We start from the raw sequence: 12,920 nt of genomic DNA, 5'->3' as shown, positions 1-12,920 counted from the left end.
ATTGTGCTGCTTAATATTTTTTTTTTCTGGAACCTGTGATGCTTTATACAGGATTGATTAATTAAATCAAGACAGGAATTTTCAAAATTATAGAAGTCTTTTCTAACAGTGTCTTTTTAAAATCAATAAAAAAAAATATGAATAAATGTATTCATATTCTTAAAATAAAATAAATACTGACCCCAAACTTTTGAACAGTAGTGCATGTTGTTACAAAACATTTATATTACAAATAAATGCGGTTCTTTTATTCAAAGAATACTAAAATTATCTCAGTTTATAAACATGTTAAGGAGCACAACTTTTTCCAACACTGATAATAAATCAGTATATTAGAATGATTTCTGAAGATCATGTGACACTGAAGACTGGAGTAATGATGCTGAAAATACAGATTTGATCACAGAAATAAATTACATTTTAAAGCATATTAAAATAGAAAACCATTATTTTAATTTGTAATATTTCAAAATATTACTGTTTTTGTCTATATTTTTGGACCAATTAAATGCAGGCTTGATGAGCATTGGCGACTTATTTCAAAAACATTAATAGTGGCCACACTTTTTACCTGTATGTGTGTTTACAGTAAATGTGCATAAAAACATACATACCCACATATAAACTCGTGTGTGTGCATTTATTAATCTGCATGTAGGCTATACTTTATCTAAAAAAAAAAAACCTAATAAAGGTTTATGCAAAACACGGTAGTCAGCATTGAACTGCATTCATCTTATTTATGACCACATGATGGCTCAGATAGAGCATTCTCGCACTGTTCCACAGCAACTTGACCACACTAAGCACACATTATAAAACGATTGAAATCAGTAATAATGGGATGTGTAGTGCTTAGTTTATTAGCATTCATTCATAAACATGCATGTTCAGTAAAGCTGCAGTTAAACGATATGTATTATGAAAAGCGCTGTACAAATAAAAATGAACCCTAGACATACAGACTGACCCAGCAATGCAAGTGAAATGTCCACCAAAAACCTCCCCGGATATCTTAGCACACACCATGATAAGATCGTAAGTAACACTGTTTGTCTTGCTTCAGTTTAACCGAACATAAGACTGATGTCATCCATCGTACAAACAAATGATCCCAACTTCTGAGGAGTTAATTGTAAGCATCCAGACTGCGATACGCGTTTAACGCCATCTCTCGTGTACACGCACACAGCATCAATCAGAGCCGTCCGGAACACTACTTTTAATGTTCTCTGTCATATTTAAAGGGTAATTATTATTATTATTATTTTTAAATACCTAACTTGCGTTTTCGCTAGGCTTAAAAGGGATGCGCTTGCGCTAGTTATAGGTTTTTATAGATCTGAGATTTTAAAATGGCGCTACCGGAAATGCTTCAGGACCAGACATGCGCAGTAGCGCTCCAACGCCTTTGTTATTGTTTACGTCCGTGAAATGGTCTATATAATATGTGTGTGTACACTGTACACATACTGTATACTGTGTATATTTATTGTTTATATAAATACAAACACATGCATGTATATATTTAAGAAAAATATGTTATGTAAATATATATATATATATATATATATATACTAAATGTTTAACCCAACCGCTGGGCTCATATGTGAGAAGGGTACAGTGAACCAGTGTTGCCAGGGTCACGGTTTCCCAGCACAATTGGGCTATTTTGAAAATACAGTCGCGGGAAAAATTCCAGAGCCGTGGGTTGCGTTTTTTTTTTTGGCTATTTTTATAATGTTCCGCGACCGCCCAAAGTGTACATATGTGATCGCAAAAGGAAGTTATTATAAACACTCGATGGTGGTTTAAAGTGAGTTCTGAGTAAAAGTGTACTGTTAATCTCATAAATTGTCTTATGTAGCATGCTGCTAATGTTAGCTCTAATGCACCTGCAGAACAGGTCCAATTCTTCTTCATAATTCATTTTATCATAATACTTCATGTAAGGTCGCAAGAAAATGTTTTGTTGTATTTATTTAGAAATACTTTTGATAATAGTTGGGTAAATGTATACTGGAATTGAAGCGATGTGGCTTGGTAAATGTTTTATTGCCAGTATAAAGGCTGATGATGGTTGAATTAGTACAAAAGAATAATAAGGATTATGTCTCATTTCTGTGACATTCCTGTGATGTGAAAGGTTCTGTTTCCTTTAACTAGTTTGTCATGCATTCCTTTATTTCAACACATTTACAGGTAAATCCTAGTATTTTAAATTTGCGATTAACGATCCAGGACTGTGATTAATGTGATAATTTTTTAATTGATTGACAGCACTAATATATATATATATATCAGTGGGAATTTCTTTAAGACTGCAAGGGAAGCTTGGCTTCCCCTATAATGTCAAAACATTAATGGTCAAATATGTACTTTTGTGTTAACATTTTATTGATTAAAAATGCGTTAGAACACGTTCATCTCGAAGACGAGTTCATTCAGAATCAGCTACATATAGCAGGTGACTCGATTTCCTTCTCATATTTTCCGGTAGCGTCACAGTGTATTTCCCTGCTGAAGCCTAGCATCCATTGACTTCAATGGGGCTGCTTTGAACAGTTTTTTTCAGTGCTTCGAAACTAGACAGTCATTGGATAAATGCTGCGATTATGTCCCGCCCACGGACGCTCAGTGTCTCTGGCGGTGAATGGAGGAGTGGGCGGGGCTGGACTCCGGGCTTCTGCGTGATGATTGGAGGGTCTGTCGAAAGACTGCATCTCCTTTTGATTGACAGCGATTGTGTCCTATAAGAAGGTGCTGATGCTGAAGCTATTCGAGCTCAGTCCCATAGCGGATTGACAAACTGCTGCAACCTATTTCTTGGTATTTGCTTGGCGAAATTGCTGGCCAATTTTCATCATAACAGGAGAAAGCTGTGTGATTACTTGGTGTTCCACCGGTGCGGGCTGTCTCGTATTTCTTTATGAAGCGAAACAAACTAAAAATACTCCACGAGTTTTGATCATATATATAAGAGCAAGGTATCATTTGAAACTGCAAAGGGTCTACTTTTATTTGTGTATAGTCATAATAACAACAAAACAATGTGCTTTTAAAAAAAATAGAGAAAATAAACAGGGTGCGTTCTCTGCGGTCTCTGTCACCTCTTCACAGACACGTAAATAAAACAACATGAATACAAAAACAAATATTCTATGTTAAAGTAATCCGTATGAAACCAATGCGATGTCCAGTTTTCCCATCTCAACTCATTATAGCTAATGCTGTCCCGCCCACATCGCCTCCGCGGAAACAAACAAGTTCATCCCGGATACTTTCTGTTTCTGGAAGAAGATCTGCTGAGAGAAATAACCCAGAATTTCTAAATGTGTTGTTGTTTTTTCCCCTTCAGAGCACATAAACAATATACACTATGAAAATGCCAGGTGCAAAAGCTTGGAGACAGCATATATAGAAATTAAAACTTTTATTTAGCACCCAAGTGATGATAAAGACATGTATCATGTTACAAACGATGCTGTTCTTCTGAACTTTCTATTCATCAAAAAACAAAAAATTCTTCTTAGCTCTTTTCAACATAATAATAAATGTTTTTTTTTAGCAGCAAATCAGAATAGAATGATTTCTGAAGGATCATGTGACTGGAGTAATGATGCTAAAGTCAGCTTTGAAAGACAGCTTTGATTGTTCCTAATAAAAATTTTAACTGCACTCACAAGTGAATCTCAAGTTATTTTGTGTGATAGCTAAATATATACTTAATAAACTACAAACAAACAAAAAAAATGTTTAAATTTATTTTGTTGTCCTCATTCTTTCTTGTAACTCTTCCTCTCAGTCACATACTTGACTAAATGGCTCATTATGAAGCTCATTATGCAGGCCTGTCTTCTCAGGTGTGAATGTGAAGGTTGACGCCTTCTCGCATAGACCCTTTTTACTCAAAAAATCAATATATTGTTTTTTGTGAGCAAATAAGATGATTTTCACATTATTTTGAAGCAAAAATTCTAGGCTACAAGATCCAGTTCTCAGAAGTCTTGTGAACAGATGTTCTGTATGTTTTTTTTTTATTTTATGGCCTTATTTCAGTGACTTCAAAATGTTAGTTTTTCACTAACCACGCATAAACGTTGTTTTCTCAAACAAAATCAAGTACATAAGTGCTGCTAACATATTATTGTAGCCATGTTTTTTCTGTTTACAGTGTTATTAGACTTTAGCCATTTATATATTTATAAGCAACTGAAAAAAGCACAAATGTCAGGGCATGTCAAAACTTCTCCAGTCCCCCAAAACACCCTCAGACCCCAGAGGGTTAAAGACATGGAGTTGGACAGTGCAATGCCTCAGCTTTACAAACTGTTCTCATTAGTGGCAACAATTGGAGCTACATCTGCAGGTGTAGAAAGGAGCTTCTCCTGTTTAAAGCAGCTCAAGTCCTACACCCGGGCCGTAACACATTGGGCCAAGGCCGTTTAAGCAGCCAGGACACTGAAAAAAATGAAAATTATGTCATTTACAGTACTTATGCTCATGTTGGTCCAAGCCTGTCATTCTTCTGTGGAGTACAAAATATTTTGATGAATGTTTAGGTTTCCTAAACCGTTTAGATTACCTTTGACTGTCATTGTATGGAAATAATTTGCACACACTAAGAAAATATCTTCATTCATGTTCCACAGAAGAAAGAAAGTCATACACGTTTGGAACAGCATGAGGGTGAGTAAATGATGGTAGAATTTTCATTTTTGGGTGAACTGTCCTTTTAATTTAACAAAACTTTTTTTTGACAATTGGAAAGGAGAGAACACATGGAATAACCTCAGATAGCTTACTACAGTCACTTTTCAGCAAATGTGAAGGATTTTTAAGGATTCTGTCAGCTGAGTTAATGTCGAACCCTAAATAAGTTCTAGAAATGTCTGTGGTCTGAGCAGGTGTCAAACCTCTCAGTGTCTCCCAGTTCTGAGATTCTGCTTCCCCCAAGCTCATCTCAGACTTCCTGCTCTGTCAGATTAAACATCACTTCATAAGCTCTGGCATCTTTTAACATACTGCCTACCTCACTGAAAGTAGCATTCTGAAGTTCCCCATTTTTCCAAACACAAGGGTCAGTTTCAGTTGCCTGTCATATTGGATCAGGTTGTGTGAATGAAGCAGGAGTCCAGACTCCCATTCACAAACATTACTTTTGACAGGAGCGCTTGCAATCTCAGCCCAAACCATGTTCCCCAGGACACTTCAAAATTGCACTTAGATATTTTTATTGCTCTAAACAAAATAGGCAACAAAGCACTGAAAAAACTCCTTCTACCACACTTTAATTTCTGGGACGGCCTCACTTATTCAGATTGCGGGTCAGTTTTTGACCTCATGGGGTCAGTCACATTGCTCCTAAGTACTTTTTATATTCCCCAGAACTGAATGAAAGTTAGAAGACGGGCATATGGGAAAAGCAAGAAGTCTTGCCCAGTGTAAATTCACATCATGTCCTGGGCCGACTCACCGAGGAGGGGGGTGTATGTAGGTAATTTACTAAATGGAGGCAGTAACAGTGGTGATTTATTCAAAATATGACACTGGTAATATCGTCATAACATGGAGCGGCATGGAGAGAAACAGCAAGGGGACGTTAAATAAATCAGCCGGGCCGTGTTGCTTTATGTTGGTCTTTCTCCTGCACCAGAATACATGATGGATATTAACACACCTGTTTTACTGTCTGTTGTTCCATTAAATCTACATTTGATGGTTATTGTTCAGAGTCCAACTTATATCCCCTAACATGGGATTTTGAATTAAAGCTACGAATGGCGCAACTCAGCTCTGTCGAGTTCGGTTTACAGATGCACCGTGACACGAGCACCGCAGACTCGCGCTGTCCAGACCAATCTTTTTGAAAATGCCAGATCTACATTAACGCACGTTGAGCTTTTACAGCCGCAATATGTCCATGTGGTGTGTTTGTGTGTAGCAAAATGTTAACTGAATATCTTTATGTAATAATAGTAGGTGACGTTTTGATTACTAGCTTTGTGCTTGTGTTACTCCATTTTTCCCCAATGTTCGTGGTTTTATTTCCCATCTCTAGCTGAGTGCGGCTCATCTGTCATCAATAATGAAGGGATTCTGCTGTCACCAAATTACCCCATGCACTACGAGAACAACCACGAGTGCATTTACAGCATACAGGTGCAGGCTGGGAAAGGAATCAATATTTCTGCCAGAACCTTCCATCTGGCCCAGGGTGACATTCTGAAGGTATTTCTACATTTATGCCAAATTTCCTGGCAAAGGTGGCACAGAAGCACTTCTGAAGTGGCATTTGGTTGTCTTTACATAGACTGCTCATAGATAGCTTAAATGCATTTACACAGCAATTACAACTTTTTACTTTGAGACCAGGGGCTGATTTGGATCTGAGCAGGCATAATTTAGTCTGACTCTTAGTCTTGGCATTGTGCTTTTACACTGAATTTTGAGTTGGCACAGAGCAGTCTTAACTTGACTATGTAAAGACGCAACTAGTTAAAGGGCTGCAAAAAAAACGTAATGTCATGAAGCAGCCTTTTTTGGAGAAACAAAAATAAAAATTCTGTTTTCATTTACTCACTCATATACTTAACATCTTATAACTTCTATATAATGTAAACAGCAAAACTGTGAAGAGATATGGGCCATTATTTTGCAATATAATTAAAGTGAATGTGGACAGTGCTTGTCTAGCTTTAAAAATGATTCAAAATCACCATAAAATGTAGTAAAAGTTGTACGTAGAAATCATGTGCTACAGTTTAAGCCTTCTAAAGTCACATGATAGCTTTGTGTGTGGCACAGGCCGAAATTGAAATTGTTAATCACTGATAATCTTCCAGTGAGCTTTGAACTGTAACGACTGGATCATTGAGTCAATGATTGAACTCTGGATCATTATGAGTTGTGAACGAATCATTTACATTACATTATGCATTTGGCAGACTCTTTTATCAGAAGGGAATTACAGTGAACGCAGTGTAAGGCTTTGTGTACAAGCCATATTGACCTCTTTTATGAGGCCTTTTTGTAATTTTTGGCTAAAATTGTCTAAAATACTTTCATGCTCCACAGAAGAAATTAAGAAATACTCATTTTGTTACATGTGAAAAAGGATTTAAAAAGTAAAAATTGCACCAGTTCAAATGATCATTTTCATGAATGTCAGGTTCATTTTTATTTTTCCTTTCATCTTAAGACATACAGTGTGTGACTGAGAGGGTCCTGCAAATGTTGCTGTACACATCCAGATAAACAGAGAGCAAGAATAACGAGTATCTTAAAAAGGCTTTTCAAACTAAATCTTTTTTGGTCTGTCTGTATATAGAACAAACATCAGGCAGCATTTTCTTTTTATCTTGCTGTTGTTTGTGATGTACATTTGATCTTACTGCCTTCCAGATCTATGATGGTAAAGACAACGCGGCTCACATGCTGGGGGCCTTCACCGGTTCATCTATGCTGGGTCTGACCCTCATCAGCACCTCCAATCACCTTTGGCTGGAGTTCTACAGTGATGCGGAGGCCACTGGAGAAGGATTCAAACTGGTCTATTCCAGTAAGTTATTACATTGGCCCTATACACTGCACACACGAGGGCTTGACCTTAGTAATAAAGAAACGCTATTCACACCAAATAAAGTGTCCATCTTAATAAAGAGCACCTTTCTCGTAAGAGTCACTCACATTGCAGACGAATGACAGGAAGAAGGCAGAAGATGGAATGCTTTATTTTGACCAACGGAGTGTTTCTCCTACAGGCAAGTGATAGTGGATGATGGCATCTATATTATCAACATATCTTGCATATGGCCACATTGCCCATTAGTGAGCCACTTTATGTTTTTCTTGATGATAGTGTGAGCAAAACATATAAGATGCAAGGACACATTATTTTACATGTTATTTCCAAACCATTTTTCATTGTTCTGCACTATAAGGCCATACATTTGCTGATACTGGAGCATTAGTTGGATGAATTTGTTCTTAATTGCAGTTTGTACGTTTTCTATGGATGCTCTGTGGTGGGCGGTGAGCAATGTGTGGTATTTTAATGTTTGGCCTTGTCCTCTTGAATTTGTTTCTGTGAAATGTCTGATGCATTACTGCTTAGTTCTCATATCTGTGACACACAAGGTTATAGATTTGGCATTTTTATGTGCATTTTAAAATCAATGAAATGAATAATAGCTGATATAACTGAATCAGTCGTTCATGTGTAGAAATGTTTGCATAAATGTATATTTGTTCACTGCATCTTAAAAGTAATTCATTAAAATTTACAACCATTACACTAATATAAAAAAGCTAACAATGTTTAAAAATGTATTTTATACGGTGTTAAAATAGGTTGTTTTGAACGTATTTAAATACTGTATGATCTCAGATAATGTTAAATTAAAACACAATGTGTGGTTTAAAATGTAAATGTTTAGAGCCAGAAATATACAGCAATATCAGAAAATGAAGTTCAGCAAACTGTTACTTCTCAGTGTTGCTTCTTGATGATATTTTCTGTAATTTTGAAACATAAACAAGGCTTGAATGTGAGTAACGTAACTATCAATGATTTATGAACTCAAATGAAATAATGTCATTCAGCAAATGAAAATATATACATGAAATCATTACATTTAGTCACATCTGCAGTCTAGAAATATTAGGTGGGATTATTTACAAAATGTAATTGCATCACTTCGTACTCTTGCTCGATTCCAAAAGATTTGATTTCCTCACAACTCAGCAACCAGTAGATTGGAAAAGCTTTTTCTTACATGGGAAGGACATAACAAAAGCATGAGAACACCTGAAACAATCAGCTTTTGGTCAGCTCAAAGGGATTATCAGGAAGTGCACCAGGAGAAACATGACTGTGTCTCCGCTGACCTTGGCTTTGTTGGCCCAGATCCAGAGTTGTGCAGGCACTTGGTCTGAATTCTGTGCGCTTTAATGCTATTGTGCTCACAGTGTGGGATTCAACAAGGTTTTAGTTCCAGTGGGGGGTAAAGTATTAACCTGCAGGTGGGCTATCTCATTTGAAATCGACTAAATCCCTGTCTGTCTACGATTCCATTCCCCCTGAAGGATTAGCCATTTGAGTGTATAATAAAGGTCAGAGAGAGCCAGAGAAGCCGGGCCACCTCCGGTATCTAGATGTTGTAATTTAGAGACCTGATCCAGGACAGGGGGGAGAATGTAACTGATTAAAATAGCATTGTTTATTTGGCTGAGTCCTAATCTCAACCCAAAAGCGTGCTGTGAAACCACAACCTGTCATCAACTAGCAATCAAAGCCGGGTGTCAGATTTTAGTGAAGTTGTTACCTCCACCTACAGTTGATGCTAAGTGCTGTTGTGTTTATCTGTACTTAACAACTTGCAGCTTAATGGTGGACTGCTTATAAGCTATACAAGTCCCCATGTGGTCATCTTAAGAGACCTATTATTTTTGAGAGAGTAAACTCTGAGATAAGAGGATTTTGTTAAACTGAGACACCCTCACAATCTTTGTAGCACTTTAATAACTTTTTTTGTGTTACGGAGCTGAAATGTGGTACTTAATGAAAATTTTTTAATTAAAAAGCATCATATTATGTTTGACTAATCATAGCATACTGTACGTTATAATAGTTATTTTATCAGTGTGTGTGTGTGTGTGTGTATATATATATATATATATATATATATATATATGTATGTATATATGTATGTATATATGTATATATGTGCGTGCGTGCGTGTGTGTGTGTGTGTATACAGCGAGAGAGAGAGGGGGGCTGAACTTTTTCATGAAATTTTTTATTTATTTTGTCTAAATATCTTTTTTTTCCCCCCCGTTTAGTACTGCCCTTCAAACACAGTATTAAGAATCAAGGGGAGGTAAACTTTTGAACAGGGTCATTTTTATAAATTCAACTATTTTCTCTCATGGACTATATGTAAACTTCTTTTATGTGAAATATCTTATTCAGGTCAGTACTAAATAAACAATAACATGCATGTTGTATGATCCTCTTATTTTAGTAAAATAATTAACATTTTGCAGATTCTGAAAGGGGGGGGTGTAAACTTTTGACCTGAACAACTGTATATATGTATATGTGTATATACATATACATATTTTCTTGGAGCAACTACTGTTTATATTAATATTTGCATGTATGTGAAATCATAACATGCTAGTGTTTAATAACTTGTTAATGAAGGTTACTATAAAAGAAACTTTGAAAAATTTGTACTTAATTCAAATTCTGTGATATACTGAGCGAGCTTGCATGTGTTTTCGGCTATTTCTGAGTACAGGCTGTTTAATGATAATGAGTCATAGCTGTACAATTAATAACAGGATGTGTCACACAATGAGAGGGTCTGTGCTTTGGTTCTGATTATGGCTCCAAATTAACCAAGCACTTAATCTTAATTGTTCTGCCTGCTTAGCAAGGGACCGTCTCTGCCTACTAGCCCAGAAGGATCTTAACTTCAAATTGTTGCCGTTAATGATCACATTAATGGCAAACTTTTACAGCTTAGCCACAGAGCAGCATGAAAATATTAGGCGGAAGAAAATTTCAGCAATCATCGCTGTAATGACCTCATAAAGCTGAATGCAGTACAGTTGTTCTCAGTCTTATATGAATCTAGTCTAACTAAACTCATCATAGTGCTCCATTTTTTACAGGTTTATGCAGGGATGTTTAATAAATGACTAAAAAGTACAATAAAAGCACTATTCTTAAGAAAATATTGACATTGTCTGGAGTCGAACTGCCATCAGTAAGCTAACAGCCATAATGTCTTTCAGGTTTTGAGCTTTCTCACTGTGAGGACCCTGGGGTGCCCCAGTTTGGCTTCAAGGTCAACGACCAGGGCCACTTCTCTGGCAGCACCATCACCTACAAATGCGACCCTGGATACACACTGCACGGCAGCGGCGTGCTCAAATGCATGACGGGAGAGAGGCGGGCCTGGGATAATCCTCTTCCTTCCTGTATCGGTAAGACTTCAGCGGCTCAAACTACGTAGAAAGTATGTGCAGTAAATTATTAGTGTACTTTGAAAAAGGGTCACAGTCATAGATGAGTATAATCAGAATAAGTGTAGTCTTTGAATTCTCTCAGCTTTGACTATTTTGAAAATACAAAGTCGCTATTTCATGAATCTAGAATGATAAAAGCTTTTGCACATCAATAAATTTTGCACCCTTATGATTCTACTGAAAGAATGCAAGTGATTTCTTCATAACAGCACACATATGTACATCCTAGTAGTCTGGTAAAGCCAGAAAAGCCACAGTAAAATGTATATTTGATATTGTACAATGGACGTGACTTGTATGTGTTATGATATTTTGCATGGTGTGCTTATATCCAGGTAACCGCATGAATCCAACTTACACTTTCTTCCCTCTAATCCGAATCTTTGCATTGATCCTGAACCCTCTGTCTGGGTTTATTTTGCAATATAACTTCCAGCAGACTGTATATTAAACTGTATATTATATTATATTATGTCGCTTTTCCACTGCGTGGTACTTCTTGGCTCGACACGGATCAGAACGGCACGACACGGCTCAGTTCGGCTCGGTTCCACTTTGTAACAGTCCATTTTAAATGAGCCTTGGGCCACAGGACACGATGGTGCTTCTGGACCATGTTCATCTTTTTGCATGATAGAGCTTTAGTTGGCATCTGCAGATGGCACGGTGGATTGTGTTTACCGACAGTGGTTTCTGGAAGTATTCCTGGGCCCATTTAGTAATGTCAATGACAGAATCATGTCGATGAGGGACGCAGTGTCATCTGAGGGCCCGAAGACCACGGGCATCCAACAAAGGTCTTCGGCCTTGTCCCTTACGCACTGATTTCTCCAGTTTCTCTGAATCTTTTTGATGATGTTATGCACTGTAGATAATGACATTTGCAAAGCCTTTGCAATTTGACGTTGAGGAACGTTGTTTTTAAAGTATTTCTAATGTTCTAATGTTTTCTAATGTTGTTCCTGAAGGAAAAAGGGTCAAAAAGCAAAAAAGTTCAAATATATAAATGTTGTAGGTAAACAACATAATTCATATATAAATTAACATATTAAACAAATTACAGTTATTAGTAACATTTTATTTTAATTCTCACTATTAACTAGCATGCATATTACTAGCATATTGCCTGTTTATTAGTACATATTGAGCATTTAATATTGCTAATGCCTACATGACCATATTTTAGATCCCTTAATCCTACCCCATACCCAAGTATTCATCTTCGGAACTCAAATTATATTAAGATATTTTTGATGAAATCTGAGATCTTTCTGACCCTGAATAGACAGCAATGGAACTAGCATGTTCAAGGCACAGAAAGGTAGTAAGGATATAGTCCATGTGACATGGAGTTTTGGTTCCTTGCCACTGTCGCCTCTGGCTTGCTTAGTTGGGGACGCTTCATTTCCAGCGATATCGTCGACCTGATTGCAAAGACACCATTTAAACTTATTGACACATTATTTTCCTTTTTTGATATTGTGCAGTGCTTTGACACAATTTGCATTGTAAAAAGCGCTATATAAATAAAGGTGACTTGACTTGACTTGACATCAGTGGTTCAACCATAATTTTATGAAGCTACAAGAATACTTTTTGTGCGCAAAGAAAACAAAAACTACTTTATTCAACAATTTATTCTCTTTTGTGTCAGTCTCTCCTGCACATTAACGATAGTCCGAAGTTTCATTTTTGGTAGTGAGAACTGGACCTTGAAATAAAATGTGACCAAATTAATATAAGTAAAATGTAAAATGACATTATAAGATCAGTAATTGTCAATTATAAAAAAGAGTGATAAAGTAAAGTCGTGACGTATTGTCAAGTATGGTGACCCATACTCGAAATTGGTGCTCTGCGTTTAACCCATCCAAGTGCACACA

At 36.7% G+C, this 12,920-nt stretch overlaps 1 protein-coding gene across 1 annotated transcript in view; it reads left to right on the top strand.

Moving 5' to 3' along the window:
* The window catches only part of LOC306885654 (CUB and sushi domain-containing protein 3-like), a 405,244-nt gene that overhangs the window by 274,294 nt on the left and 118,030 nt on the right, over positions 1–12,920 (top strand). The window contains exons 22-24 of the mRNA XM_079442324.1: positions 6,062–6,231; positions 7,405–7,561; positions 10,804–10,995. Of these exons, the coding sequence (XP_079298450.1) occupies positions 6,062–6,231; positions 7,405–7,561; positions 10,804–10,995 (519 nt within the window). The remainder of the gene's footprint in view (positions 1–6,061; positions 6,232–7,404; positions 7,562–10,803; positions 10,996–12,920) is intronic.

The sequence above is a fragment of the Barbus barbus genome (assembly GCF_936440315.1).
Source record: "Barbus barbus genome assembly, chromosome: 19".
Lineage (NCBI taxonomy): Eukaryota > Metazoa > Chordata > Actinopteri > Cypriniformes > Cyprinidae > Barbus > Barbus barbus.
This window is presented reverse-complemented; position numbering and strand designations above follow the sequence as displayed.